General features: G+C 42.8%; 1 protein-coding gene across 4 annotated transcripts in view; it reads left to right on the top strand.

Annotated features, from left to right (window-relative positions):
• DOCK11 (dedicator of cytokinesis 11) overlaps window positions 1-25,315 on the top strand; it is a 79,555-nt gene extending 54,240 nt beyond the window's left edge. For 2 of the 4 annotated variants that reach the window (XM_051783813.1, XM_051783803.1), the window contains 20 exons: window positions 667-778; window positions 902-968; window positions 1,418-1,465; window positions 1,668-1,733; window positions 1,977-2,110; window positions 2,774-2,889; window positions 4,497-4,634; window positions 8,985-9,167; window positions 9,789-9,902; window positions 11,552-11,767; window positions 11,852-11,909; window positions 12,708-12,814; window positions 13,794-13,916; window positions 14,756-14,869; window positions 17,177-17,323; window positions 18,248-18,458; window positions 18,797-18,987; window positions 19,657-19,757; window positions 21,159-21,297; window positions 23,842-25,315. In XM_051783813.1, the coding sequence (XP_051639773.1) occupies window positions 667-778; window positions 902-968; window positions 1,418-1,465; window positions 1,668-1,733; window positions 1,977-2,110; window positions 2,774-2,889; window positions 4,497-4,634; window positions 8,985-9,167; window positions 9,789-9,902; window positions 11,552-11,767; window positions 11,852-11,909; window positions 12,708-12,814; window positions 13,794-13,916; window positions 14,756-14,869; window positions 17,177-17,323; window positions 18,248-18,458; window positions 18,797-18,987; window positions 19,657-19,757; window positions 21,159-21,297; window positions 23,842-23,964 (2,508 nt within the window). In that variant the 3' untranslated portion in view covers window positions 23,965-25,315. The remainder of the gene's footprint in view (window positions 1-666; window positions 779-901; window positions 969-1,417; window positions 1,466-1,667; window positions 1,734-1,976; window positions 2,111-2,773; window positions 2,890-4,496; window positions 4,635-8,984; window positions 9,168-9,788; window positions 9,903-11,551; window positions 11,768-11,851; window positions 11,910-12,707; window positions 12,815-13,793; window positions 13,917-14,755; window positions 14,870-17,176; window positions 17,324-18,247; window positions 18,459-18,796; window positions 18,988-19,656; window positions 19,758-21,158; window positions 21,298-23,841) is intronic. The other 2 variants (XM_051783823.1, XM_051783832.1) reach the window with 1 other exon arrangement.
• Window positions 25,316-25,765: the final 450 nt, after the last annotated feature.

The raw sequence follows: 25,765 nt of genomic DNA, 5'->3' as shown, positions 1-25,765 counted from the left end.
AAATAAAATTGGTATAACCTTAAAAGTGATGTTTCCCACCACACAGTGCCCAAGACTTTCCCACATAAATTGACCCACCAACAGGATTTCATTTATTTTGCCTAAATAGGAGTAGTATTTTGCCTAAGTAGGAGAAAATCAGAATACTTCCAAAAATCATGGGGGAGAAAAAAAAGTCTTAAGCTGAAATTTCCTCCTTTTTTAATAACTGACTTTTTGTTTTGAAGTGTATGCCTTTAACAGAAAGTTAGATTCTTGCTTTAAACTGTGATAGCCAAAGAACTCTTTTGTTACAAGAACTGTCTTTAAAAACATCTGGGAGTTTAGATGCTGCAGAGAGCAGGGGAAGTGAAATCAGACTGTTGTGTGTTTTGCCAGATAAGACCTCATTCCCTGCCCAGACATTTGTTTTTCTGGGCAGAGAAGCGTTCAGTCGTGTGTCCGGGATTTCCAGGCGGGATGGGCAGCAACCCCAAAGGATGAGCTGTCTCCAAAACATGGTGCTGTGGGGTGCTCAAGTTGGTGGGCAGGGGGGAATGGCAGCACATCTGATGTGTGCCGGGTTCACTGTGCCCATGCTGCCCAGCATCTGGCCCCGCACTCTGCTTGGGCACAGCCCAGGGACCCAGGGCCGTGGTCCTCCATGTCACATCTGTGTCCCAACAGGCCCGCAGAAGTTCCATGAGGAGCAGTGTGTCACACTGCAGCCGGCTGGACCAGTTTGAGATCCGGACGCTTCTGATGTGCTACCTCTACATTGTGAAGATGATCTCTGAAGGTTGGTGACTCCTGCTCACTGGGGGCAGCCAGAAGCACAAGGGACCATCACTGGCAGTTTTGGTCTGTAAGGTCCCTCTTTGAGATTTTAAATCTCAGTGCACTGCTTTTCTTTTTCTTTCAGATACTCTTTTAGCATATTGGAACAAATTCTCCCCCCAGGAGCTGATCAATGTCCTTGTGCTTCTGGAGTGAGTATCATGAGGTGGCTACTCAAACACTGCACCTTCATGTGGTCGGTACTGGCGAAGGAGGAGACCACAGTGCACTCACTGCCCTGTGCAACACTAGTGGTGTCTGTTCAGTTGTAATGAAATGCTCTTCCTCCCTCTGAGGAGAAACAATTGTATATCGAGGGAGCACAGTGCCCTGTGCTCAGCCTGGGCTATGTCCCACCATGTGTGAACAAGCAGGGCTCACAGCACAGCCTCCACATTGCAGTGGGTTTGGTGGAACAGATGGATGAGAAGACAGGGCTGTGCCACAGGGTTTGGAAGCCATGGGTGTGAGGTCAAGTGACTTGTAAATACAGACCCAAACCCTCATGCACAGAGGAGTGTGTCTGCAGGCCAGAACAATGTTCTGGATCATTCCTGATCTGCAGGATCTCTAACAGATACGTATTTCGCTTTCTTCCTAGGGTGTGTTTATTTCACTTCAGATACGTGGGCAAGAGGAATATTGCCAGGTACTGCCTTCCTCCATCAGGTGCCAGAGTGTGGGTGCTGTCCCGGTGCTCCCTGCCACAGCTGAGGCAGGAAGGGCGCATGCACGCCCACGCTGGGCAAACCCCAGCTGGCAGGAAGCCCGTGGGGCCGGGGCTCTGCTCAGCACTGTGCTGTGAGCAGGGGCCCTGCATCTCAGCACCCTGCCCCTTCCCTCCCCTCCAGCTCCTGCATGCGATCCCCAGGCCCAGGCGAGCGCAGGTTGGCAGTGTCCCCCCCAGCTGGCTGCAGGTGAGACACGAGTCACGGCTCCCTCCCTGCTTCCTGAGCAGCAGCACTGCTCTTGCAGTAGCTCTAGGGCTGTCTGGAGCAGGCAAGATCATCCTAGCCTGGTCAGTCCCACTGGGATTGTCCAGGATAAACCAGATCAGTGTGTTGGAGGGAGGAGGTCTCCGTCCTGGTGCCTCACATAATCCTATAGTGGTGTGGCCGCTGCTGTTGGTCCAAACCCGCAGTGTTTGCTTCCCCTTGCAGGGTGCATGATGCCTGGTTATCCAAGCACACGGCAGCAGATAGGAAATCCCAGACAATGCCAGCTCTCCGCAGCAGAGCCGGGGTGCGGCTCCAGCACCTGGGCAGCTTGGAGACTTCCTTCACACTCAACCACAGTACGTACAGCAGGGTGGGATGGGTCTGTGGAGTGTTAGCCTGATGAAAACTCCATGCAGCCGTTTTCCACTTGCTGCTTGTTGCTTCAGGATACTCAAACTCTATGGAGTTACAGTGGTCACCATTCCTCCCTGCAACGTTCCTAATTGGGTGGGGGTGATGTTTAAGCCAATCCCCTAAAAATCACTGCTGGAACTTAGGACTTGTGTGACTTTTTCCTCTTGCCTATCTTGGCTCAGCTTCTTGGGTGAGTGTGTGTGCAGGGAACACCTTGGTTTGGGTAGTGAGCAGGGCAGGCAGGAGAGCTGCCCTGCACAGACCTGTGCTGGAATCTGCTCTCAGCTGTTCCATGTGGGTGAATTTTGTCCCATTGAAGCACTTTGCCATTTCTCCTTCGTGGAGACAACTTGGACAGCTCATTGTCTGTCTGGCTTTAAAGACAGTGATATTAAGGGGTAATACTGATACTGGTTTTCTCTCTTGGCATCAGGCTGAGGCAGCTTCTCTGAATGGAGCTGGCAAATTCTGCATCTTACTGTTCTTGCTTTATCTCCCAAACCCAGTGAAGTGCAAGGGGAGAACCTTGTCTATATCCGCATTTAGATCTTGTGGGAGTTGGAGTGTTGAACACTGTTTCCTCCTGATTTTCTCTTTGCCCACAGATGCAGGCACCTCAGAAGCAGATATTGTGCACCAGGCGTTACTGGAGGGCAATATTGCCACCGAAGTGTGCCTGACAGTCCTGGACACCATCTCTTTTTTCACTCAGAGTTTCAAGGTCAGCACTGAAATCAAAAATGTTGTAGAAAAGTGTGCTGTATTTCTGATTTTGTGTGGATTTTGGTGATCCCTTCTCCTAGAGTGGAAGAATATGGAAGGCTTTACAAAAGCAAATCATTTGCATCTTGTTTATTTTTCAAACACTGAGTGTTTCACAGGGTCTTAGAGTAATTATGCCCTTATGCAATCTTGCTGTTTCTTCAAAACTGCAAGATGTTATACCATGACTGTAAACATTACAAAAATAGAATAAGAGGAAATGTACATCATGTAGAAAGGAGGACTAGAGGAAAGGGAAATGAAGATTCAGCATTTTTAAAATGGTCACTCTTTTCTGCCATGAATTCCTAGAAGCAAGTCCCAAATTTCTTTGAATCTCTACACGTTAATGTCTCTGGGGCTGAGGCATTCCTGCTGTGGCTACCAGAGCAGACAGGACCAGTACCACCATATGAATCATCCTTCATATGATGATTCCCGCTCCTGTCAGTCATTGCCATCTACAAAAACCAAAGCCTCTGTGGTGAAGAGAACCCCAGACTGGCAGCAAAATACTGTTCCAGAAGTGCTCTTCCCGAAATGTAGTCAGAGGAATCCTGCATGTAGCAATGTGTCTGCATAATGTCACAAGAGCAACTCTGGATTTCAGAGCAAGCACGATAAAGATTTCCTTTTTAGATGAATTGAACAACATGAAGAGAAGTGCTTCATAGCCTCTGCTTCTGTTGCAGAGCCAAAAAACCATCCTGGTGTATACATTAAATTACTCCTTAGAAGTTTGGTAGCAGCAAAAGGATTTCAGTGATGCAAGGGTTAAAACTTGCTTGACTTTCTCAATTGCCTCTTTTTGAATATGGCTGAACTGCAAAACAATGTGATTTTCAAACCACAGGACAGACTGGATTCCCTTCCGCTTTAATGGGCTTCTGCTTCACTTTTATGGTCACAGGGTGTTCCTGCACAGGAGTGGGCTCTGTGCTGCAGCAACAGGGCTGGTGCTGCTCTTGCTGCCGAGCAAATGAGCTCAGTTTAAAAGTCTGGATCCTAAACTGTGACAAAGGTGTGTACAAAGTGTCAAAAGACAAGTAGCTCCATTTTACCGTATCTCCAGATGATGCAAACTTCCAAAATTTGGAGGGAACAAGGGAAGTGTACTGGTTTCCTACAGCTATGAATCTACCCAGTGAAAAGATGTGATAGTCTTTTTTTTTTCTCTCTCTCTTTTGGGCTGCAAATGAAACAATTTTCAAGGCAAATAAAAAGAAATGGAAAAAACCAATGTGATAGTTATGTTGTTAACAGCATGTTTTATTTAAAATAACTAGGCAATCAGTGAAAGTTGTACAGGCTATTGACTTAGGTTTTGGAATTAGTGATGCAGAAGTGATAAAATATTTTTGTTTTATTCTCTGCTATAAAAATAACCTCTGACTAACTACTGTAGGTTTGTAGTGATTGTCATATTTTATTGATTGTACTTTTACTGAGGGCCCTGTTCCTTATCTGGCTTAAGAATTGATGTGATTAATTATGCAAAATTATCTCTGTTATTTCCAGCTTCAGGCATAACATTTCTAAGAAGTAAATTCTCTCATTGCTTTACAGACCCAGCTTTTAAGCAACGATGGCCACAATCCACTTATGAAGAAGGTTTTTGATATTCATCTGGCTTTTCTCAAAAACGGGCAGTCAGAAGCAGCTCTTAAGCATGTGTTTGCCTCTCTGAGAGCTTTCATTAGCAAGGTATGTAATACATGACAATAAGGGTGTAGGAGAACTTATAGGTACGGCAGAAAAGGCCAGTAGGCTTAAACTCCTAATATTTTGGAGAAGTGTTTTAGAAAACCAGTTAACCTGGGCTGTTTTTTAAGTCAGTGAAGTCCTCCAGTTATTTATTATTTGGTGGATATCAGGAAGCAAAAGGAGAAATCATGAGGAGTTCCCTCACTTGCCTTGTTTACAAAGATTAGCCTCTGTTCAACCAAAAGCTGGTGCTTGAGTCTTTGCCCCAAACTAACTATGCTGACAGTGCTATTGCTTGAATAATACTTGCTCTGACAGGCAGCTCCTCACCCACTGCATTCAAAAGAAGTTAGTACTTGCTGAACCTCTTTCTGTGCTTTTCTGAGCCCTGGTAGGCAGTGAAGCTGTTTAATCCCCCACGCTCAAGCAGTGACAAAGCCACAGCAAACTATGAAAGAGCAGTGACTGATGCTATGAAAAAAGCAGTGAGTGATGACATTTCCCTTTGTGCTTGTCAAAACCTGCCACCTCTCATAAGTACGTCTTCAAGACCCAATATACCTGTGAACGCCATTCCTTCCAAGCTGCACAGTTATCACGAATGCAAAGTTAATTAAAACCTCTCAAATCCCGTGGACACAACACTTCATTAATGAGGAAAATCCATTGCAGCCAGGCAGAGCACAGTATGTGAGTGAGAAGCAGCAAATGGTAACTTCCAAAGGAGCTCTTTGCACTAGGTGCTGACCAAAGTCTGATTAAATAAAGAGACTGCTAAACTGTTTTTCAGAGGTGGAAAAAGTCTGTGCTATGTATGTTTTACTATAACCCCACAGCAAAGCTGAGAGCTAGTATGAGTCTAGGGCTGAATATTGGCTTGTGCTAAGCAAACATGTGAGAAGCAGAAATGCAGACTTGCTGGCTCCCTGTCTGGCTCCAGACATTGTGGTCTTCTGCAAGGTGTTTTTCCATGGGGTTTCTTAAAGCCTGCTAGTTGGCAACTGGCAGTGGCAGGAATCGCTGAGTTTTTCTGCAGGGTCCAGTGCATGTTTACTGCTCTACCTTTCTGTTGAGTTTTCTGTGTGCCTGTGATCTCTGTAGCCTCGAGGTCCATCCTGATGCAGATCTGCACACACCCCACCTTTCCTCTTAATAGTCAAAAGTTTGTTTAGCCAGAAATATTTGTTCTGTGCCTATAGCAAATAAGAGACATTCCTTGCCTTCCCGGCGCATTTTCTGGGAGTTTTTTTTAAATGTGAAGCCAAACCTGCACACCTGTTCAATTTGATCTCACTGTCATCCTTCAAAGCCTGGAGGCCCTCAGGGGTTCCACACTTGCTTTCCAAAATGCTGATGACAGCAAGGCAGGCTGCATGCTTGGCTACTGCAAGGATGGGAGTGGGATTGTTTCCTTGGATTTATGCCAGCCTGAATCCATGCTCAATTTGGCATCATGGGTCTTTAAAGATATGAAAGATTGATTTCAGCTAATTTCTCACATTTCCCCTATAACAGGACACGGGTTGCTTCTGTAAGAGCAAGATATGAGCCCAGCAGATAGTATCTATAAGGAAGTGTTTTCTTTGCCAACTCCATAACCACACAAGTCCCAAACTTCCTTCTAAGTCCTCTCAAGGGTTCTTTTAAGGGCTAAAGTGGTGTGGGGGGAAGGGTGGGTCATCACTGCACTTCATGACAAGTGCAACGATAGAATGTGTTCCTGCAAGTTTGTTTTGAAGTACGAATGCTGCTTTGTAACTCCAAGAAAAGCAAGAGTGAGTTGTGCCTTTGACAGGGTTAGAAAGGACAATTTGTCATTTTTATGGCCTTCTATGGTAGCTATAATTACAATGAAGAAAATCCCCCTCTTATCTGGGGTCACAGCAAATGGTTACTGGAGGGGAAAAACCTTATGAAATTTATTCCACATCCCAAAATCTGTCTTAAAAATAGCTTTCTTTCTGCATTACATCTGGTTACTGGATAGGGAAAAGACCTTAAAAAAAATAAGTAAGAGATGTTGCAAGAAAGCAAAGAACAAAGACATTCTATAATTGTTTGCATCTTTAGTTTTGGTTTTAAAATGAATCTCGCTTGCATGCATGTGTGCTGGGAATGCAGGAAGAAAGCTGACTGTTTTACCAGCTGGGAAGAACCACCAAAACTAGACCGTTCTGGTTTCATACTCTAGGTTTTCTTAACAACTGATTCCTTCTGTTCAGAGCATCATTTACAGATAAATATATACACACATGCTTAGGAATGGTTTTAAATTAAAGGTTATAAAGGAAAACATGCACAGAGGAGGGATCTGCCTTAAAGAGCAGCTCAGACACATGGATGTGAATCATGGAAACCCCATGTCTTGCCTGCCACTGTGGCTGTCCTGCCCTCACATCCCTTTTGTGCTGAGACCTCTCTGGGAGCTGGTTGCTGTGTTGACTCCTGCTCTGGTCCATCATATTAGGGCTGGATCAGAAATGGGCTCCTCCAGTGTTCACAGTCATCACACATGGGCCATTTCATGCTCTTTCCAGTGTGTTCTCTGGCCAGGAGAACCACAGGCAACACCTGGCCAAATCTCCAGCAGGGATACACCCATGGGTCTGCTGCCCTGAACCTGGCACCAGGAACCACTGCTGTGGCCAACTGTGGGCTAAACCCAGTGCTGAGCATGACCCCATCTCGCTGTGGGGGAAGGACTGCATTACAATGAGCAGCAGTTCCTTAGGAGCTCCTTTGCTGAATGCACACAAGATCCTCGTGGCCCTGCCTTACTATGATATTTATTTGCCTCTTTTCTTTCTCCCATTTTTCTTCTGAATATGTTTTTGGCTAGAGGCGGTGAACATCCAAGTATTTCATGTCTTCATTCTGGTTTTTAACCTCTGTGTGTGTGTATGTGTGATCCTAACAGTAGTCTTGCCAGCCACAGCTCCTACATTCCCGTTTTGAGACCCTGTCACCAGTATGCCATGATGGTGGCCATGGCAGTACCCTACAAGCTTTCCTGGAACATATATACCTAATGCAAGGAGTAGAGGGCCACAGTAACAACTCCAGGCTCTAACTGGAGGGTGTGAGTGAATACTCTGACAGCATTTACTGTCATCTCCCATGGGCAGAAGGTACTGGGGCAGATAGAAGTGCCCCATGAGCACCACTGGCTCTTGAGCAAACTGAACACGTCACTCCTCTGAACAGGGAAAGCCACAGTTGCCTCTTTGTGCCAGGAAATTCCTTGGGGCTCATTGCCAGCTGCAGCAGGAAGGAGCAGAGTGCAGAAGGAGCAGAGTGTTGCTGTGCAATGCCCAAACAGCCTCCACTGCCTTGAGGAAGTGCTGGCATCACCCCTCTCCAGCAGGTCCCTGCAGAGGCGGCTGCGTGCCAGCACAAAACCCTTCCTTGTTCTGCTTCCCTGCACCCAGACCACTGTGGCTGGGGTGGAAGGAAGCTGAGTGTGGTGCTCCCTCCCCTCCAGCCACCACTCATGACCGCAGCCAGTGGGACACTCACTGGCATCCCCAGCTCCAGGAGCCCTGGAGGCTGCTGCCCACTGACCCACTGCATCCATCTGCTTTCCAGACATGGCTGAGCTTGCCCCCACAGCTGTGCTCAGCAGCAGGAGTTTGGTGAGGGCACAGATGTGCCACCAGGGTCTTCCCCATCTGCTTCCCTTCCCCCTGCTGCAGGTCTCTTTACCCTGCTGCTGACTGAGGGAGCTCACACTGTGGTTTGGCTTGGTCCTGCTGCTTCCTGGGGCAGGCTCCATCTGGGGGGACAGGGCAGGTCACTGTATTTTAGGCTCTCAGGGACAAACCAGTCTCTTGTTTGCATTCCCAAGGGTGCACAGGCATGATTTTAGACTTTTCTGAGGGGTGGAAGTAGCTGTGCAAGCATCACACATCATGTTTCCCGGAGAGGTTGGACTCCTGGGTGGGTTCTGATGGATTTTCTGATGTTCCATACAGCAGCCTTTGGTGGGAATGTCAATGGGACCTCTCCTCTCTGCCCCACTACTGGTGTTTATGGATTTTGTAAGAACATAACACTTCTATCCAATTTGGTGAGCATTTTCCAAAAACCCAAATAGTATCAGCAGGTGGGTTAGATGGACGTACGCAAGCACATCCCCAAGAAGTCTGACAGCAAAGTTCACATTGCTCTAGGAAACGTAGTTAAAAACAGGCCTCAAATTCATTCCCCCGAATACTTTCAGGCTCAGAATACTGGCAGAAGTTTTACTGAGGCTGACCAGGCTCAGTGTGTTGCCCTGTGTTCCTGCCCATCTGAGCCCTGTGGGTGCCATTTAGTGGTGTATTTTCTAATATTTGCATGTTTCTTGTGAAGTTTCCCTCAGCATTTTTCAAGGGAAGGGTGAACATGTGTGCTGCCCTCTGCTATGAGATCCTGAAGTGTTGCACTTCCAAGGTGTCCTCCACAAGGAACGAAGCCTCCGCTCTTCTGTATCTCCTGATGAGAAATAACTTTGAGTTCACCAAAAGGAGAACATTCCTGAGAACACATCTTCAGGTCAGTGACTTGAGAAAAGCTAGAGAGCAGCATGCCTCAGATTTAATGAATAGATATAGCAATTGTCACCTCATGTCTGCAGAGGATCTTGCTGTTGCCATATGGACAAAAATCCCCTTTCCAGTGACTGGCCCAGGCAGCTTTGGGTAAAATATACTGCAGTGAAGTACTCCAAGCTGTTGAATTTTTAGAGTCTCAGACAGAAGACACATCTCTGCCCCAGAGGCTGACTGGGATGGGGTGGAAAGGACAGCTGCCTTTGAGTCAGGAAAAGGGATTTCCTTGGAGCTGCTTTTTTGACATTGGTACTTTTTGAAGCAAATTTAGATAACCTAGTGGGACAGATGAATACCCTCCAGGTCGTAATGAATCACAGAAGAAGGTAGCTAACATACAAACAGGAGTTCGTATTACAATTGTTGGATAGTTCTGTTCAGCAAAGCAGTTTGGACCTCTGGGGAGTATTTGTCCTTGGGAGACCTGCCAGCAAAGGCACACCATCTGCTTACCAAGGCTTACATTGTGGGAAGGATGTGTTGTTTTCCTATGAACATTTTATTAACTGTGATAATAAAACTCGTTAGGGCTCATTTAAATAAAGCCCCTACTCTGTCCCAACAGATCATAATTGCAGTGAGCCAGTTGATAGCAGATGTGGCACTTAGCGGTGGGACAAGATTTCAGGACTCTTTGCTCATCATTAACAACTTTGCAAACAGCGACAGGCCTATGAAGGTGAGTTGAAGGTGTTACATCCCATCATGTGCTAGCAGCAAGGCTGGGGACAGACTCCAGGAAGCCATGATTAAGGATAGGGCTAATGGTTGGAACTGTAATTTAGAGGCTCAAAATGGGCTGCATTTGCTCAGTGAACTGAAGTGTTATGCCAACAGCAGCAGGGCCAGCTGCTCAGGCAGGTCATGCTCCGTCCGTGAGGCCTCACACCAAGGGGAGGGAGCTCAGGTTATATTTTGCAGTGTGCTGCTTGCAAGGGTGTCCAAAGAACTTTCCAGGAACTTCCAGCTTTGAGAAAAATGACAAGGGAGGGTCTTATACTTCTGTTGCCTGAAGGTCATAATTAGCAGGAATTAATTTTAATTAACTGAGTGTCAGTAATGTTAAGAAAGCACTCTTATGGAGATTGCTGGTTGTATTTCTTTAGAAAATTATTGTCTGTCCTTGCACTAAGATTAGTAGTTTGTACTCAACCCACTGAGCAATTGCAGCTTCCTTCACTGCACACAGAGTAGCTGCCCAGGTAGGATAGGGGAAAATGGGAAGAGTCTTTACAGTTCCAGGACTATCCTATGACCTAAAAGTGGGATGGTGTTTGACTGTGATAAAAAACTTTATAGTTAGGATATTCCTGGTAAAAATCTCAGTTCTTTTCTGTGCACAGATGTTGATAAGGGTTTCACTGAGCCATACTTTGCTGCTCATAATTTACATTGCGAGATGATCATTATACCCAGTTTATGTTTAAGTGCAAGGGTCATTTCAACACACTGGAGGGGGTGCTATGCACAGCCACAGCAACAGCTAGGGAGCAGGAGCCTAAGGAAAGGGAATGTAATCCAGGCTCATCACGGAGGAGGGAAAGCCGAGGGGGGACCTAACTGCTGCTTTCCACAGCAGGCAGGTTATAGAGACAAGGTCAAGCTCTTCTCAGAGGTGTGGAGTGCAGGACAAGAAAAAATGTGCATGTTGCTGCAAGGACAATTCCAGCTTTACTTAAAGTTATTTCCTAAGCACAGCCCTGGAGCAGGGCTCAGAAAGAAAGTGGGATTTCTGTCGTAGGAGATTATAAAACTCGGCTGGGCAAGCCTTGCTTTTACTCAGTGATGGCCCTGCTCTGAGCACGGAACCAGATCCGAGCCTGTGTTTCTTTCTCTATTGCATTCCTGTGGTGGGGAGCTCTACAGATGCTGTCAGTGCTTTAGGAATTGAAGAGTGACCACATCAGAGCCTAACAAGCCAGATGTTGAATAACATGCAAAATACTGGAGGCATGGTTTGTGGTCCCATCCAGGGACATTTGCATGCATGGAGCACTTCTGTATTGCTCCCAGACCAGTTCCTCAGGATGCCAAAGTACCAGACTCACTGTATTATGGGAACAGCCAACTTGGCATCCTGCACATGACCTGGAGAGACTGGCCATGTGTGTGCCACAACTGAAATGCCTCTAATTGTGTATGAAACACTGTACACTGTATGCAGCGTGAGCTCAAAAAGGAACAGTTAATTAGTCTTATCTCACATGTTCTCAGCTGTCTCAGATTGGCAGTACATGGAGTGTTGGCTAAAAGGTTAGTGATAGTCTTTCCTTGGCGCAAAGCCTGTGTTTTCTGTATTATCTTCTAATTAGATTTGTTTTGTGTCAGGCAACTGCTTTTCCTTCTGAAGTCAAAGATTTGACAAAGAGAATCCGCACGGTGCTTATGGCTACTGCTCAAATGAAAGAACACGAGAAGGATCCAGAAATGCTGATAGATCTCCAGTACAGCTTAGCCAAGTCCTACGCGAGTACCCCGGAGCTCCGGAAAACATGGCTGGACAGCATGGCAAAGATACACGTGAAAAATGGAGACTTTTCAGAGGTAATTCATGTGATTAGAAACACGGTGTGCAACAAAGACAGATTTTCAGATGACATTTTAATAATGTCCCTTTGTTCTTTGCAGGCAGCCATGTGTTATGTGCACGTAGCAGCCCTCGTTGCAGAGTTTCTGCACAGGAAAAGTAAGTGTCTGCTCTTTGGGAGGCACAAGGAGGGGGATGATGCAGTGAAGGGGTTTCAGGGGACTGAAATATTTTTAAAGATAATTTTCTCTCGATTTGGTAAATGATTATTTTAGAGACAAGCTAGAAAAGAAAATAAATAATGCAATGGATAAAACTAGAAGATTACGAGTATTTTTTAAGAAAGGAATTCAATTGCTCATATTCAGGCATTTTCTAGGCTGACCAGGTCTACTTAGGCAGCCACATTGGCATGGTGCTGAGTGAAATAAGAACTGACACATCGTGCCTTTGTTTAAAAGTTCACTTGTATCTCACAGTAGGAAATGGGCTCACAGGGGAAGCCCATGTTGAAAACTGATTGTCAATATGTTCATCAGAAGTACTGCTATAGGCAGTACAGAAAACTATAGAATAAAGCAGTCAAAATTCAGTCAAGAAATGAGACTGTAGCCAAACTATGCACATATGTAAAGAACAATGAGAAAAAAAGGAGAGTGTTGTGGTTTAACACAAAACAGGAAGGAAGGACAGACTCGTGTGTTCTCACGTTACACCACATTGCAGATTTTCTTCTAAATATCTGTTCCACAGTTGATATATTGACTCCATTTCATATTTTCATGTAAGGGATTAATTGTTGAAGAGGACCCTTAACTTTTCAAAAAGTTAAGGCTGCAGAGAACCTTGTTAAATGCACTGCCTTGGCTGGGAAAGTCTTCAGTAACCTGCTTAGGAGACTTGGAGTCCCTCCAAATTCTCTACTTAGTGTTGGCTATTTGGTTTTGTCTGCTGCAGAACTCTTCCCCAGTGGATGCACTGCCTTCAGGAAAATCACTCCCAACATTGATGAAGAAGGTGCAATGAAAGAAGATGGTGGGATGATGGATGTACATTACAGTGAGGTGAGGTCCTGTACTATAGACTACAGGATATTTGATGGCTGGTTAGGATTTAGTTTTAGACATTGTTCATGTGAGCTCTAACATAAATTATAGCATGCACTGGCATCTGTAAAGAAGACTGTTCCACTGCAATTTCCCAAGAGAAATCTGCACTGAAGGATTTTCTGTGTATGATTCAGAAAGGCAAAACTGGTGTAAGTTCTTGATTCCTATGAAAGGCTTTTCGAGCATCGAGACTGAAAAAGCTGCACCACAACCTTTGCCTCCTCTGTTATGCAAATCCTGATTCTGCCAGCACAGGGCAGTGCAGCTGGGTGTGGTGTTTCCAAGGAGGGATAGAATGCAAGTCAACTTAGGTTGCCCTCGAGTTAGGGCTGTGCTGCAGGACAGCATGTTAGCAGAACAATCCAGAAACCATAGCAGGGCACTGGGGAAGTGGGTAGATCCACCCATGAGTCATAAAGTCTCACAGTTACTTCTGCACCGTAGCTATACAACTACATTGGGTGGGCCACACGTGGCTGAGCGAGGTGGCCCTGCAGCCCAGCTGCCCACTCCTCAAGACTAAGCTTGAGGGTCCTCAGCATCACATCCCACTGCTGTTGCACACATGTTGTTTGGACATGTTTCTTAGACATACACTTCTGACTCCCAGTGCTGTCATCTCTGTATTTTCCCAGAGTTTTGGCCTTCTCCTGAGGAGGTAGCTAAATAACCAGGACATACTTGCTGGCTATTGTGCTAACGATTGTTAAGAATTAATGAACTTTTTAAAAATAATTCATACTTTTTCTTCCCCCCCCCCTAAAATTTAGAATGCTTTTGGAAAGACTGGGAACACCCAGGATTTAAACTTAATTTCTTCTTAACTTAAACTGTGGCTACTTATCCTGGGACCCAATAAAGTATCTGAAGTTAAAGTGGCTTTCTTTTCTAACTTTGACTGTTATTAACATCACCCATTTGGTTGCTCTTGTAGGAGGTCCTGGTGGAGCTGCTGGAGCAGTGTGTAGATGGCCTGTGGAAAGCAGAGCGTTATGAAACAATTTCTGAAGTTTCCAAACTGATCATTCCTATTTATGAAAAGCGGCGGGAATTTGAGGTGGGTATTTTGAAATTATCTGCATATAGCAGGTAATTTTCTAGATTGCTTCATTGCTGGTCGTTAAAGAAATTAGTGAAAGCAATGGTCTGAGAGGTAATTATCAAAGCTAAAGTTATGGGAGACTCATATTTAGTGAATAATTCCCACCTTCCTTCCCCTAAAATAAAACTTATCATCCCATATGCTCCTCAAAGCTGGATTCTTTTTGAGACTTGAGGTTCTTAAGGGTTAAAAACAGAGTGAGAACTCTTCAAAGGACTAGATCTGTAGGCAATTCGGTGGCAAGTGGAGAGGAAGGAAGGAAGTTGTTACCAGCCCTCTGCCTTGCTCCTTCCCAGCACCTGCTGTGACCTGTGCTTTGGTGAGGCTGGGCCTCGGCTGCTGAGTAGTGTTACCCTTTCCCACCCTCTTCCATGACCCCTTCCACATCAGGACAGCATCCAAATATAACTGAAGCTAGGGAAAGTCTTGCCTTGATCTGTTTGGTTTTTTTTTCATTATAAAGCTGTTTTTAATCAAAAAAATACTTCCTGCATAAAATATTACAAGCTTCTCTACTCATAAAAGCCAAGTCAGGGGGCACGCTGGGACAGTGCACTCAGTCTTCTCTCCAAGGGTAGTGGCTTTACTGCAGTCTGTGGTACCTTGCAGACCTGACACTAAGCGTGTACTTAAGGCAGGTTTTTCAAGCAAAACTGCACGAATTCAACCTCTTTGGAAATTCAAGTTTCAATTCTCCAAAGGATTGTGTTCAGATATCTCAGTAGCTTCCGGTGTTAACCAGAATGTCCTACTTGCAAAATCCTTTTTTAACAATGTCAAAATCTGATTTCCAGAAGCTCACTCAGCTGTACAGAACGCTCCATGGAGCATATGCTAAGATATTGGAAGTAATGCACTCAAGGAAGAGGCTCCTTGGAACCTTTTTCAGAGTGGCCTTTTATGGACAAGTAAGTATATACACTGGCTTGTCAGCTACCTCTCACCAGGCATCCTGGCCCCAAAAGCTGCTGCTCTGTCAGACCTGGAGCTGAAAAGTTCCTCTGGGGCAACCACCAGCATGTCTACCTGAGCATTTTGGTATCACGCACCTGTGGTGAGGGTTTGTGTCTGTTCCAGGAGCACTTGACTTATTATCAAGTTTATGATTCTGCTGGTAGGCTTTTCATAAAACAACTCCACAGTTAGGAAATGGCTTATTGGGTTCAGAAAACACTGGGGTATTTTTGTAACTATAGTTATTATAAGTTACACAATTTAGTGTGTATAGTATATAACCACTAACAGTATATATACCCATAGTATATAAAAAGTAGTAGTAACAGACTTTTTTTTCTGCAGACAATTGCTGCTCCCTTCTACATATTAGTAGAGTAAATGGTTATGGGAGAAGATGGAGACAAAACATGTATCAGTGTTGGTTACTCACGTGTAGAGATAGAGAGTATTGGAAAACTGAACAAGATCTGGGGCTTAAGAGTCCCAGGAAGGGGCATGATCTTATCATATCTGATGAAGTCTTCTGAACTTGAAAGCAGTTGTGGTTTTGGAGGTTTTTTTATTCTACCTGTAGAAGTTAATCTAAAGTATGATACCCTCATGTCCTTTTTGTCTCTGAACAACCTACTTCTGCTTGTGGACCCATAACCGTGGGGGACATACAGGACTCCTCTTTACAAAATCCTATGGAAATTAAATTAGCCTTGCTTTTTCCTCATTCCTTCTTTTAGAGAAGATGATGAATACCCCTGAAACCATCATGGGTTTCTACCTTTGAACACCACTGTCACTGCACACACAGCATATTGGAGCATTGCAATGCTGCATTTGCTGCAGTAGACATACATTTTACATTTGTCCTCATCCACAACTTTGGATATGTAAAAAGTAAATAAGGTTAGCAAAAGATAAAAGAAAACAACTGCAAGGTTGGTTTTCCAGAAGCTGTGGAAATAACTGGACTAGCCCCTAAAATTAAGCTGTGTAACATGTCATCCTGACATTTAATACTTGATCCAGTTTTGTACTTTAAAGCTTTGCTGGCTTTTTATTCCAGCTACCCACAAATAGTTTTAACACTGTGTCACAACTTCTGACCGGAATAGCTTGCCAAAGTGTGAAGTTTTCATGCTGTTTCCATTATTGGGAGGACTGGTGATGCAAGCACAACCTTTGATGCGGTTTTGTCTTTACTTACAGTAAATACACCAAGTTCCACTTCCTTGAATACAAGAGAAATTAAAGCAGAGAAAATCCATTTTTTTTTTATTGCTTAAAGTCTCTCACAGTCTACACAAATTCCTTAATTTCAGACTTTTCTTATGGCTCTGCTGTCCTCAACTTAATTATCTTTCAGCTCCTTCTCTGTACCTTGTTTTTATGGTTTTTTTCCCGTTTGTTTCTTCCCAACCTTCCAAAAGGTCATGTGCTGGCCAAACCATCTTCCATATTGTTTAGATTTCTCACCAATTGTACTCAAGCAATGATGTGCTATGTTTGGGTTGGTTGAGGAATTTTATGGGTTTTTTTAGACAATTTTTGAAGGAACCTATTAAACAGGCTGAGTTCAGAGAGACTTTATGGGAGCCATAGCCTTACAAACCTTCTTGGCTTTCTGAAATGTTAGTAGAAACTTACTTTCCAAGTAGCAAATCTAAGATAAAGTTCTCCAAATGAAGGAACACAGCTATTCCTCATGTGATAAACTCACAAAATAATTCGAGCTGATTAAGAGGAAACAGTGTAAGGTCAATATGACCTGGAGAGAAAAGAAAAACAAGTCATAAAACTTAATTGGGCCCCTATAAAGAGATAAAACAAGTTACCTCCCTTTTACCCTGTGTAGGATTTATAGTGAGACAATTTTGTTTAGTTAGATAGATAATAGGACCTTTCTTGAAATTTATAACTTTGTATAGATAGCAAGCAAACATCTGCTGAATGTCTGATTTGACAATATATTATGGATGCTTATAGATAACATTCTTGTTAAGAAAAACATCTGTTGATGATAACAATGTGTAATGTTTATGCTTATGTATAATGAATATGCATGAAGTAGCTGGAAATAAATGTAGAACAACTGTATTCTTTGGGTGTGACAGGCGTTGGGAGTTGTTGGACCCCTTCCCTGATCACCCAGCGCTGAAGTTGCTTTTATCATATAATAAATTCTGATTGGAAATTGCCCGACTGGGCCTCTGTTTCTCACACTCACTACTTCACTATTTTATTTTTTTTTGTATGTTTAATGCAAGACGTTCTTTGAAGAAGAAGATGGGAAGGAATACGTCTATAAGGAACCTAAACTGACAGGCCTCTCAGAGATCTCCTTCAGACTTCTTAAGCTTTATGGAGAAAAATTTGGGTCAGAGACTGTAAAGATTATCCAGGATTCTAATAAGGTAGAGTTAAATTGCATGAACGAGCTAATGAAATGCTGTTAGGGTGAACTTTGCTGTGTGGAGCTGAAGAAGGAAGTTGATAGAGCATCCCTCCCTTCTGCCTGTAGGAAGAGAGGAGCAAGCCCTCTCCTCCACCCTCTTGCAAGCACCTTGCTTCCAATGGCCCCTCGCATCCTCATGCTCCAGTGTGGACATGCTGGCACAGCTTGACAAGTTTTGGTGCTGCTCCAGCTCCTGGGTGGATGGAGACAAATCAGTTGGGAATTATGAATGGGAAATTGCAATCCCCATCCCACTGAGCCTTGTTGTTGGCAGGTGTCAGAAGCCAGCACAGAGCAGCAGATGACTGGAAGCAGAGTTACTTCTTGTTGCTTTGACACTCCAAGTCTAAAAAAAAAATCTTTTTGGACCTTGCAGCCATAGCTCCTTCTCTTTCACATGGAATACTTATTTATGCTCCCTGCAAGGGCTGTTCACACCCTTAGGCTGCAACTGCAGATTTATCTGGGTTAGCAAAGACAGCACTGGTGATCCCAAACCTGGCTTAGTGCAAGCCTGCAGATTTGCCTGTCCCAGCACAGCACTGTATGAGCATTGGCTTGTGCTCCAAAAACTTTATGGTCATATTAGAAGGACTAAGTAGCTGAGGCATGTGCTGCATTGATGGATAAGGTGATATGACTGCCTGCTCAGGAGCAGCTTGTTTGGCACCATATGACATGTTTCTTGTGCCACACCTCCTTGTCTCGTTTATCTTCTAGTGGTCTAGACATCCCAGCTGAGGTCAAAAGGAGCATTTGATGTGTCACTAATCTGCACGCAGTAAGGCTAGGTCAGCAGGGAATTAGTTTAAATCAGATCCCAGTATATAAATTAGTCAACTGTAAGTTATTAACCTTTGCTCTCTTTGTGAGTAACCCACAGGTCAACATTAAAGACCTTGATCCTAAGTATGCCCATATTCAAGTGACTTACGTGAAGCCCTATTTTGAAGACAAAGAAATCTCTGAAAGAAAGACTGAATTTGAAAGAAATCATAACATCAATAGATTTGTATTTGAAACTCCTTACACTTTGTCTGGAAAAAAGCATGGCAGTGTGGAAGAACAGTGTAAAAAAAGGACCATTCTAACTAGTAAGTACAAACATCTGATCATGAGACAGTATCAGCAACTATTTTGAAACTATTTTAGCTCATGAAAATATCCCTCAACTTCTCTCATGAAATTCTCTCAGCTTAATCAGACTTGTGAGATGATATCCTGGTTGTGAGGGATAATTTACCTTGTGTTTTTATGCTCACATTTTTCCAAATTAATAAACTGTGCTGGTAAATTATAGCCTTATTTGAGATTTCACACACACCAAATAAATCCTTGAGAGCAAGAATCCGCTTGGATATATTCTGTGAAGAGTACTCCTATGTGCTGCATGACTTTTCAATCTATAAATTTCTTTTGCTGTTTCTGCTAGCTTCCAACTCCTTTCCATACGTAAAGAAGAGAATTCCAGTCAATTATGAACATCAGGTTAATTTAAAACCAATCGATGTTGCTACTGATGAAATAAAAGACAAGACAGCAGAGCTGCAGAAACTCTGCTCTGCTGGTGACGTTGACATGATCCAGCTGCAGCTCAAATTGCAAGGCTGTGTTTCTGTGCAGGTGAGTCTGTCTGATGTCTGTTCAAAACTGTGTTTATATACACAGCTCAGGGTGAGCCATCTAGTCGTGACACAACACATTGACTTTCCAGAAATCATTAACTACCCGGCTTGCAGGGCTGAGCCATCAGCCTGCCAGCTCAGCTTCCCTGCAGCTTCGCTGCTGCATTAGCAGGAGGCTCCTGGCAATAAGCACTTCTCCAGTGGTGTTTACAGAGTCGAGTCCAAGTAATTGCCCATTAGTTGGCCGTGGGTGACTGCTGAAATATACTTAACTCTTGAACACTGCACTGCAAGTGTCAGGCACAAATAGCCTTTTTGCAAGCCTGACTTCTCAAGCTGGTTAAACGACCTTAGGACTCGGATCATACTGCTTTTCCAAACGGAAATAAGAGGAAAGTACGAAGAAACAAATTTAATCTCTCTTTTTATCTCCATTTATCTTTTGATCTTAGAAAATGTAGATGGAAAAATACTCAACCTTTGAAACTTTCAGTGTCTCTGGTGACATTAGTAATGCAGAGTTGATGGCATTCAAATAGCTAATGTTGGGTGGGTTTTTTAAAAAAAAATTGTTATTCTTTTCACAAATGCCTTTAGCAGCTCAACAGAAGTTCTAGCATAAATGATTTCTGTGATTCACCACCTCAGATTTCTTCTTTGGTTCTAGGTTAATGCTGGTCCCTTGGCCTATGCCAGAGCTTTCCTAAGTGACAGCCAGTCCAGCAAATATCCTGCTAAGAAGGTGAATGAGTTGAAAGAAATGTTCAGGTAGGATTTCTAATGTAATAAAAACTAGCTAGCTGGCTGGAACATGGTACCTGCTTTGATTTTATTTTTGTCTGTCTCCAAAATCAGCAGATGCTGTGTGTTTGATATGTCTTATAAAGATCCAAGTCTCATAGGATTATGGGTGCTCAGACATATGAGAAAAGCCAATGTAATTATATCTGTCAAGAGTTCCCAAGCTCAGGGCTGTGCTCTTCATGGGGAGATTTACTTGAACACCTGCTTCAGCAGTTGGTATGGATATTTGAGATTATCACATGAAGGAAGTATGTTTGAAAACCAGAGATCTGACAGTCCTGTCTTCAGGCATCTTTCATATTGTGCATTGTTTCCCTGTTTTTCCAAAGGGATTTTTTGTTAGATAATGATGAACTTGAAATACTTTAAAGCAAATCCTTTCCCCGTTTATGGAAGACCATTGTTCTCATTTCTGCTGCTAATTTTTGAAACTATGTGACTTGCACAGGTGTTTTTCTAATTTCTGTCCCTTAGGGTAAGTTTTACCTCTCACTTGAAAGTGTCCTCCAAGATATAATTAGGCAACTGCTACTTCACCTCAGGATGATGAGTCTTTGCCACCCTATTTTCTGAACCTCTCGAGTGCAACCAGTTGTCTGCCACCCCCTGCGTTTGTTACTCTGTGCTGGTGACTCCCATTTCACTCCTTAGTAATTACATGGAGAAAGCAGCTTTTGGGCCAATCCAATTCTCCTTCTGTGTATTGAGTAACCTGACAATAAGGGAGCAATCCATGTGAACCTGCCATGCATAGATGCAGACTAGAGGGAAGGCAGTTTTACTTTCCAACCTTGCAGTGCAGCCAGCAGGACAAACACAAACTCTATTTCAAATGAGGTTTATAAGAAAGGAAAATACGTGTGTGAAATGAAGCAAAGAATGAACAATGGTAAGCAAGAAACAGTATTGCACCTCCCCATGATCCAAACTTCCTTCTGGAGGCTGTCTCTGCTGATAGCAACCTGCCCTCTCCAGCACACTGCTGTGTCACACACCCAGCTCTGACAAGCCCTGGTTTCCCCTCTGTGCCTGGCCATGGCCTCCCTCTGTTCTGTGACCCCACGTGCAGCTGGTTGGGCTTATCTGGTACCGGTGAGTTGTGTGTGGTCCTGCAGGTCGGAGTGTGTCCCATCTGCTGAGGATCCAGGCTTGAAGGAGCTCCAGCAGAAAGCCCCATCCCTGTGTTGCAGTCCCTCCCCATTCCCTGATCCACCGGGCCAGGGATGCTCCCAGAACGCAACTTGTCCCAAACATTGGAGAAAAAAGGGTAGTGGGAAATAATGAGATTTGCCTGTCTCTTTGGTTGCTTGCTTAGTAGAAGACTAAGCTATTGCAATGCCCCAAGTTCATTCCTTTCCTCCCCAGGAAGTTTATCCAAGCCTGTGGAATTGCTCTGGAGCTCAACGAGCGTCTCATTAAGGAGGACCAAGTGGAGTACCACGAGGGACTGAAATCAAACTTTCGGGATATGGTGAAAGAGCTTTCTGACATCATCCACGAACAGGCACGTACTGCATGTCAGGAGGCCACAGAGGTGGCTCTCTGTGCTTGAAAATTAGCTAAGCTGAAAACTGAGATCTGATTGAAAACTTGATCATCCTTCATGTTATGTAGCTAAATATAAAAAGGCCAGTAAGTGAACATGAAAATTAAGCAATAGACTTGGTGCATTCCTAAAACTGCTTTCTGTTCACTGAAAGTCTCAGTCTGGTGTTGGTATTCAGTGTGCTTCAGGGTGGAGTCTTTGCTGACACATGCTGTAGTTTCCTGGCTGTTGTGGTCAGAAATCCTGTGCCCTATGTTTTGTCATGTTTTATACATTACAAGAGGTCACAGATCAAAATTCTCTGGCAAAAAATTTCCATTCCCTCAGTTATATCCAGGTTAAGTTACTTTTTTTTTTTTAATATGTTATTTTTGCTTAAAAGATGTTTTCTTTTAATTTTTACCTGATGCCAACATGTCATTTACATGCACAGTTAAAATATTTCTTCTAATTTATCTGATCCGTGCTTTGATCTTTCTAGGAAAATACATTCGAGTAGTAGCATCAGAGAGGTGAGAGATTCAAAGAGCAGTTGCACTTGTACCTAGCATCATGCTATGAAATTTGATGAAAACTGGGTTTCTGAAGTAATCTCCATACCTCTGCTCTTTAATTTTGCCTTCATTATGACAAAAGAAAGCTTTATAGATTTATAGTATCAAGGATATAAAATTAATGGTACAGACTGCATTGTGATTCATAAAACTTGAAATTTAGATAAATCCTTTCAGGGACTCCCAGTTAGTTGATATACAGTCCATGTGTGACTATGAATTAAAAATGCAACATTTTAAGTCACTGAAAGCAGCTAGGCAAGTTCCACAGTAAGTTGAGCAGTTGCTCACAGTAATGCAAAAATGTGCAAATACAAAAAATAATACAACTGCACCAGGCTAGTATTTGTAAATTAGGTTTATTTACAATGAAATAATGCTTATGGGAATCAGAATCTTGTTATGGAAGAGTACAATATCATTTTAGGGAAGCAGTCTCACGATGGGGCTGAATTTTGTTGTAGGAGTATAAGGGTGGATCTGTTTGAGAGTGAACTGCAGAACCCCTCTTGCTTTTGTTAGATTTTTCTTCTATTCTGCTCATCACCACCATTTTTTTAGGATGCAAACTACTCACTTTGCACTTGTGCCACACTAATTTTTTTCATTTGCATTACCTGCCCTGCATACTCCACTGCTGAACTTTGATCAGAGAAGCTCGTTCATAGGAGTTGCCACCTGCTTACTCTAAGCTGTTTGCAGTAAACCTTTCCAAGACATTTAATTTGCATGCAGCTGCTGGAACTTTTGTGGCTTCTGAATTCTGCAATAGTCAAATCAAAACCAAATCACCCAGTCCTGCACTGTCACAGTACAATGGTTAAAGTTATCTTAGAATACTAAGAAGCATTGTTAAAGCACACTCCCTACTGTCTCAATAGATTTGCAAATCCACTGTTGTATTGTCGTTGGTTCATGGGCAAAATATGACTGAAATGTCCAAGTGAAGGGCTCCCTGGGAAGGATATACTTTTCACTTTCTTCTTGTATTATCTCAAAAGGCAGTTTAAAAGACCATGTTTAAAAACACTGTTCTCTATAGTTATATGACATTATGTACAACTGCTGACTTAAGCTTTGCATTGCCGTCAAATGGCCCGGGTATCTAACAAATTAAACTTAATGGAACATGTTTTCCTCTTCTGCAACATTACTCAGGTGAACATAAAAGTATATTGCATTAATTTGGGGTTCCCATTGCAAATAACATATCCTTTTCTAATATTGCCAGTGCCCCAAAGCAGTGCCCTTTGTTCGAGGTGGAAGGGCAGGTGGACAACTCACTGGGTCAGCCCATGACCTATCTACAGATCTTTTAAATAAGGGAAATGTAAACACAAAAAATGGATAAACTGCAGCGAAACAGATCCTGGAAGCTTCAGAGACTGGCAGAAAGCTGGATGTCCAGAAGCTGTTTATGATGGCCAGTAATATCAGCTCCAGTAATGCAACTTCAGGCTAACTGGTGAACCACATGGTGAAAAACAAATACACAGTCAGCTCTAGCACAGCTCTGCCAGTCCAATTAGATCCTGTGCTGTCAGACTGTCCTTCAGATTAGAAAGTATAATATCTTGCCAAATGGCACAGAGGTAAAGAGTGTCTGCTGGGTTTAGCTGCATGTACTCCTTGTGTTTACCAAAAAAAACTATTAAAATTCTGTTACTGCTAAGACAGAATAAAAAAATTGCTGTACAGAGAACTGTTTTTTCCCTATGGTGCATAGTTGTAACGAAAAATGATCCAGCAATATGCAGAATAGTGTATATATTAATGCTACAGAAATTGCTAAATTACTCTTCTTTCTCATTTCTTTGTTACGCTGCCTTTGCGAAACAGCTTTGAAGACAAGGTTGGGTATCTCTTTTTTGCATACCTTTTTAAACAGCTTGATTATAATAATGAGCTGAGACCTTTACTGAATTAGTGATTCTTGTGTTTTGTCTAGATCTACCATGAAGATACAATGCACTCGCCGTGGATGCACGACTCCCTCCATGTCTTCTGTGCCATCAGCGGAACCTCTGGTGATGGAAGTTACTGTTCACTCAGACCCACTGCTGAAATATAAACATATCAGTCATATTTTACAGAACTTTCTCAGGAATTCTTGGAACTGTACAAAGGATGCTTAAAACCATCCATGATGAGCAAAGATTCAGTTGTGGATTTTTTGTTTGTTTGTTTGTTTGTTTCCCAAAAGGAGTTGCCATGCTTTCAAACAGGGTGCTTGCTTATTTTGCTGAGCAACATTGAAAGTGCCTGGACGTTGCACCACTGTGCTTGTTTTCTACTATTTTTTTTAAGCTAAATGTATAACAGGACATGGAAAGGCAGTTATCTAAATATGTATGGAATTGCTGAACTATGAATTGAAGTGATGACGTACTATGTAAAGTTGTACAATGGAATATAATAAAATGTAAAACTACTTTGTAAATAGAAGGAGTATAGAGTATATAGAAATTAGCATTGTATCATATTTGCTGCTAAAAGCTTTGTTGGCCAAGGAACATGAAGGAGAAATTGTGGTCACTAGTAAGAGACCTTCCTCTTCTAAAAAGTGACTTGGGGTCTAGACACCCCTCTTGCACTCAATGAGAGTAAGCTTGCCCTAGTCTGGAATAAATAAAAACCTAAGTCAGAAATTATAATTTTCATACATCCTCAGAACAGATATTTTTAAAGTAAACTCCATGAAAGCTGAGCTTACTGTAACTGATTTAAATTTTGGGTAACCTTTCGCAGCTGCAGGAGAGGATGGATTGTACTCACTAAGGACAACCTGAGAAACTTGTCATTTGAGTTTTCCTGTTTACCACTCATGGTCTCACACAAATATAAACTCTGACAACGTTAAATTGAGTTGGAAATTATAGAGTGCTTTAAAAGTGTTCAGAAAAATTCTAATAATCTGAGAGATGTAGTTTGAAAAAAAAAAAGCAGCACATTGAAATAACTCATACAAAATTGAGGGGATTTCTTTTAGCACCGTAAAATATGCATTTTCCCTCCTATTAAACAGATCTGTTTTCTGAAAACTTGGGGTTTTTCTCTGACATGTGGTTAGAGAAAATGTATTTTCCATAATTCTTTTATTCCTCCTTCCCCATCCCAAAGCTTGAATACATTGTCTCTTTTTAATAAGACACTTCAGATGCAGGAATAAAAACACAGAGCAGTAATCCTTTTATCTGGCAGCATTTTTAACATCCATGTTTTTTCAAAATCCCAGCAATTGTAAATATGGTTCCAGTAGTTCATATGGGAAGAGTGGGGGGTTTTAAGGATATGTAACAAAATGCCATAATAAAAGGACTCCAGCTGGGTATTTAGCTTGGCTGTAGTGTCTATAAAATGTTAAGCTTCTAATCTTTGTAACAAAAATTATCTTCAAATAGTAGCTGGACCACATTTCAAAATGTTTGTTATGCATGATTCTAAATACCTAGAATTAATTGTCTTCTGAGAAAATAATGTTGTGATCCATAAATTCGCCCATTAGCTGTTACAAGCAAAATACAGATATGCCTGTATAACAAACTGGCCACATTTCTGCTTGTATGTGCTTTTCTGCCAAGTAGGCTCCAAATTTAGCATAACAGAAAGAGGAAGAGGGACTAATGTGTTTAAATATGGTTAGCACCTTACGGATTGTCATCTTTCAACAAATAATATTTAAAGGCAGATAGTGAGAGTTTTCCAAATTTCTTTACTAAAAGGTGTTGAAGCTCGATCCAGTACAAGATTTTTTTGGAGCTACTTAACCTCTAAACATCATTACTAAGGGCATATCTTGACTGCAGTCAGCAGTGATGAGATATGGACATCCAAAAGCTCTTGCACTGTAGCTCTTTTAAATACTGCAGGTA

The sequence above is a fragment of the Manacus candei genome, unplaced genomic scaffold (assembly GCF_025592945.1).
Source record: "Manacus candei isolate 608988 ecotype Guabito, Panama unplaced genomic scaffold, ASM2559294v1 h1tg000003l, whole genome shotgun sequence".
In the NCBI taxonomy this organism is placed as follows: domain Eukaryota; kingdom Metazoa; phylum Chordata; class Aves; order Passeriformes; family Pipridae; genus Manacus; species Manacus candei.
The sequence above is the reverse complement of the archived record's forward strand: the minus strand, read 5'-3'. Positions and strand labels throughout refer to the sequence as shown.